This window comes from Xiphophorus hellerii, chromosome 7 (assembly GCF_003331165.1).
Source record: "Xiphophorus hellerii strain 12219 chromosome 7, Xiphophorus_hellerii-4.1, whole genome shotgun sequence".
Taxonomy (NCBI): Eukaryota; Metazoa; Chordata; class Actinopteri; order Cyprinodontiformes; family Poeciliidae; genus Xiphophorus; species Xiphophorus hellerii.
The window spans coordinates 32,580,626-32,585,575 of record NC_045678.1 but is presented as its reverse complement, the minus strand read 5'-3'; the positions used below and the strand labels follow the sequence as shown (position 1 = coordinate 32,585,575).

At 39.9% G+C, this 4,950-nt stretch overlaps 1 protein-coding gene across 1 annotated transcript; it reads right to left on the bottom strand.

The window, feature by feature from the left end:
- LOC116722550 (cytosolic iron-sulfur assembly component 2B-like) lies at positions 1-2,944 on the bottom strand. Its single transcript, XM_032566707.1, has 5 exons — positions 2,677-2,944; positions 2,373-2,452; positions 827-952; positions 650-695; positions 1-363 (listed from the first exon to the last, which is right to left on the bottom strand). The coding sequence occupies exons 1-5, from the start codon at positions 2,801-2,803 to the stop codon at positions 263-265; spliced, it is 480 nt and encodes a 159-aa protein (XP_032422598.1). The 5' UTR covers positions 2,804-2,944; the 3' UTR covers positions 1-262.
- Between the last annotated feature and the right edge of the window lie 2,006 nt (positions 2,945-4,950).

The window sequence follows — 4,950 nt, the reverse complement described above, 5'->3', positions numbered from 1 at the left end:
TTTTTCTGAGTGATATAATTTACTGACTCTATATGCACATTATATACAGACAACAACAAATGATGTACATAAAAATTTGGTTTAAAAAGAAAGTAAATCTTTAAATGTGTTACTGAAGAAACATCTGAGGTAAATATTTGCCAACTTGGAGACAAGCTTCTAATCGGTAGCCTTTCTGGTTGCTTATGTACATCAGCTCCATCTCCACGTCACAGACAGACAGGCAGGATCTGATGGGAAAGTATGGTACAGTCCAAGATGTTTAGATGGTCCTGTGGGACAAGCACTGGTTGACTACTTCCAACAGAGACGAGTTCTCCAAAGCTGCTGCCACTCTCTCTTTGTCCGCCAGCTGTTTGTTCACTGCAGATGGAAAAAAATATATATATACATTTCTGTACTGTTCAGTCTGCTTAATGTGTCTACAGGAGCATTTATCAAGTTTTGAGTGGGAAAACACTGTACAGAACAAAGCCAATCCTTTCAATAGGCACCCATTTAAGCACTAAAAATCATTTGTATTTGTCCTAGGTAAAATGTACATTTTACATAAGAGATTTCCCAAGAATCTCGATTTTGGGTTTTCTCTCTCAACAATTTGATATGCACCTGCACGGTCAAACCTTTGACGTGCTTTGCATGTTTCTACCTGCTTCTTCTGAGGCATGAGTTCCAGGAGTGATGTGAACATCAATCTGAGTTGTAAAAGAAAAAAGTCTAGTTAAAATAATTATTATAAGAATACTGCAGTACATTTTTATTTACCAACAAACTCATAAGAGCAGATGATATTTAATGTCCATCTTCTATATCCTAGCAAACGTACTTTGAACCTGTCCGGCAAGGAGCGCAAAAGCTTGACCTTGATGGACAGACCAATGAGTGTCGCCATGCTGCAGTGGGGGATTGTGGGAGTGAACTCGACTCTCGCAGTACTCTCCGTGTCATTGACCTGAAAATAATCACACACACACAAACACCAAAATTCAACTTGTATCCGTAAATTCACACAGAGCAGCAGAGGAAACTACTTTGTTGAAGTTGAAGATTCTTCTGCCAGCATGCCTCCATAATTTTGTGGATCAAACCAACCCTGATGAGAAAATACCAATCTGGAATCTAAAGGACCCTAAGGATCTCTGGTCAACTTGCAGAAGTGTGTCTACTTCCTGGCCAATCAGAAGGCAAAGGAAGGAGTCTGTCATTTTGTTTAGATTTTGTCACTGGCAAAAAAAAAAATATCTTTTCTTCACATTTTGGGAGATCAAACATCCACAGGTAGGGAAGGTGAGAAATTTAACGGAATCAGGCAATAGGTGTAGCAGTACTATGCTATGCAACCATTAGCTGCGTTTTCATGTGTGCAAATCATTGTCAGTATTTTGCTAATGCCGAAAAAACATAATTTTGTGATTACATTTGGTGTGATTAAATAAGAAACTAAATGAAAATTGTACATAAATCATTTGGACACGCGACGAGTCATTACAAACCACGGCAGTGACGGACGTAAGCAGTTACACACTCATAATTCAGCCTTGGCGCTAACGCTCATCACAGGATACGCTGGCGTCTTATTCAGTCCTTATACTTGGAACGAATAAACGTTTTGGTGAAATTGTAGTCTGCAACTTTACAGAAGAGCTATGGATGACAACGTTTCATGGACTGCGTAATTCTGTGAGAGCGCTGGTGGAGGCAGCTGCACAATGTCTGGAAAAAAAACAAAAAAACATCATCCTCCTACCACTTCCTGTTGTCTTCGTCATCGTTTTCACCAGAAGTAACATCCGGCTGTTAATCACGTGACTTGTGTGTTTCCAATGGAGCTTTGCGATTTACATCTATTTCCATATAAAGGAAAAACCTCTTCATCCTAGCGCGGAAACTTTTGTAGAAAGACGTTTTTTTTTTTTTTTTAAGTTGCCGTGTTTCCATTAAGCAAATTTATTTTCGTAATTTCAATTTGCACAATTGTTCCCTTCAAACAATATTAATAATCAGAATGGAAATTGAGCTCATTTTATTTTATCATGCAATTGATTGATTAATTGCTTTTTTGCAACAATCTTGCTGAAACAATCAGCAAAAGTACCCTAGAATAAATACAAAATTACTTCTGAAAGTAACTGGTTGTTTTGGCTCCATTTACTGTTTCAGAGTAAAAGGGGCTCTAAGCACAAATGCACTCCACACTTTTCAGATTTTTGATTGCAAAAGCAAAAACAAACAACAAGTATAACATTTCTTTCATTTCACTCTTAGGCAGAACTCCTCGTTGGTCTGTCGCATAAAATAGATTGAAGCTTATGGGTGAATCTTTTCAGAGCCCGTTAGTGGCGGTGAAGGTTGATACGAATTTAAACACGAACCTTAACTCGGACCTGCTCGACCACGTTGAGCTCCTCCAGAGTCAGCGGATGCTCCGGGTCATTGATGGATCGGATCAGATGTAGCACAAGTTAAAGGGCATCAAACATTTATTCAGCATAACTGAAGCTTGTTTTTTTTTTTTCCTTTTATGCATCAGATAATATAAATACAAGTACAGTGGTTTATTGTTTGCTATAAATTTTAATCTACTTTAGGAACGTTCTCAACTTTGTTTAATTATATTAAATACAACCTGAATTGCAAAAACATTTTCATCACTTTTTTTTTTTTTTTAAAGGATATCAAATATTTCCCTGTCGTCGATGGGGTCGTGAACGTCTTCGTCCTCTTCGGACGCTGTTAGCATCCTGTCCCCGGAGCGCTGGAAGATCACCGGGTTCGCATTCTCCAGTTGGTGCCTTTCGGACATTTTCAAGTATATTTTATGCGCCTTGAAACGGAAAATATATATATATATATATATCTCTAAACCGTTGTGCTGGAAAGAGCAACCTGAACGAGCACTTCCGGGTTTAGCGGAAACACAACGTCAACGTGAACGTCGTCTCCTTCTTCTTCTTCTTCTTCTTCTTTTTTTATGGCGGTTGGCAAACAACTTATAGGTGCATTACCGCCACCTTCCAGATTGGAGTGTGGATCAGACGTTTACCTCTTATCATCTCCCCATAATGCCCGTTCTTCTTAGAAAACAAAAAAATACTGCTAAAAACTACATCCTCGTAGATCATAGATGATCTCTGAAACTATTCCCTAATATCTAATTTATTTTTATTCCTACTTAAATCTCTAAGTAACACCTCTCGTTCCTGAACATGTTTATTACATTCTAAAAAAAAAAAATATGTCGCGTTGTTTCTAATTTTCCACAATAATTACAACAACCTGTACTATGCTTATTAATTGTTTTAAGAGTACTATTTAATCCTGTATGTCCAAACCTTTTTCTAGATATAACATCTTCTTCTTCTTTTTTTTAATTCTATTACATTTCCTTAATTCCCCAACTTTATTTTGGATAGTATAATAAAACTTAGCATTGCCTCCTCTATCCCCACTGTTCTTGCCATTTCTTCTTGATATACATTGTAATAATATTCTTTACCTCATTTTTTTTTTAACTTATTTTAATATTTAAATCAACAATATTCTTTTTTTTGCAGCACTCTTTTAGCAAAACTATCAGCCAACTCATTTCCTTTCATACCAACGTGGGCAGAAATCCAAACTAGTTTAACATGAGAGCCATCATTTTTAATCCTAAAAATGGAGTGACTTATATCCAATATAACATCTTGCAAAATACTTTGCACAGTTTTTTCCCCCTAAACTAACCGACTGAGTCGAGTGATGCTGTTGGATGCAGGTAATGATAGCTAAAGATAACAAATAGTCTATAGGCTACCGATGTTGTCTATGTTCAAAAGTGGGTAGTAGTTGTTACATTCACTTGAGTAACTTTTTGGAAGGTACTTATAGAGTAGTTTTACTGCACTGTACCTTTTTCTTTTACTTAAGTCATATTATTATTGCTACGTAGATTCATTTTGCCCCCCCCGCCCCAAAATAAGCCCTGTTAAACCCGCCTGGAACCGGGGCTGAGATAAACACCTTTGGAATAAGAAATTTAAATTAAAGCTGCAAGCAAGCCTCGGGCGGCCCTCGCAGCACGCGCCGCTCCGGCCTATTGGCCACCGCGGGGGTTCCGGCCACCGCAGAAGCTCTCGCTCGGTTTTCCAGAGCCACAGCCCGCTCCCCACCGCGGAAGCTCCGCCGCAGTTTCCAGCACTGCCGCCCGCCAGCCGCCGCAGACGCTGTCGCGCGTTTTCCCCGCCCGTCCACCGGGCGATACGCGTTGAATGCGTTCGGCGGCGCTGCCCGACGATTGTCGAAAAATCTGGCGCAGATCGGTCGATGCGTCGAGGAGATACAACCCATGTATTAACTTAGGGGGCGCAGTGGAGCCAAATTACATTTCAAACCCGTTGGGCTCTTTAGAGTGAACAAAGGTCATACATATCCAGTTTGGCGCCAATCGGATGATCCATGCCTGAATAAGAGCCAAACGTATGCATATGGCGAGGGACTGATATTCGCCATTTGGCCACGCCACACGGTTCAGCCAGCAGCGAGCATTGACAGAGTTTATCATCCGGAATCATCTTGATTAGGTCAAGAGAGCCATAAACGGAGCTTTCTAAGTAAAAAAACGGCACTTCCGTTCTGAGGGGGCGGGGCTTAGATGACGTCATAATATGATGACATAGGGTCGTCAAGGATCCCACCAGGGGTCACTCGTGCAAAGTTTTGGTGCAGAAGCTATCGACCGTTCACAGTAAAATACAAGACTTCCTGTGTCAGAGGGCGTGGCCTACGTGATGTCATCATTTGACCATTGGATATTATTCTACACCCGAGGATGATCAATAACTCAAACTTTGGTGTCTCTGTCAGTTTTTGTGTTAGAATTACAAATTATTTAATTTTTTCCTCTATAATTCAACATTGAACTGTCATTCCGTAGGGCAATGCTGCCCTCTGGTGTCGAATTACTGAAAT

Excerpts from the sequence above, each read along its gene's own strand:
- LOC116722550 (XM_032566707.1), bottom strand. The coding sequence starts at position 2,803 with ATGTCCGAAAGGCACCAACTGGAGAATGCGAACCCGGTGATCTTCCAG. Across the intron at positions 953-2,372 it reads TCGAGCAGGTCCGAGTTAAG|GTCAATGACACGGAGAGTAC; the intron begins GTTCGTGTTTAA and ends GATTATTTTCAG. Across the intron at positions 364-649 it reads TCATGCCTCAGAAGAAGCAG|TGAACAAACAGCTGGCGGAC; the intron begins GTAGAAACATGC and ends TTCCATCTGCAG.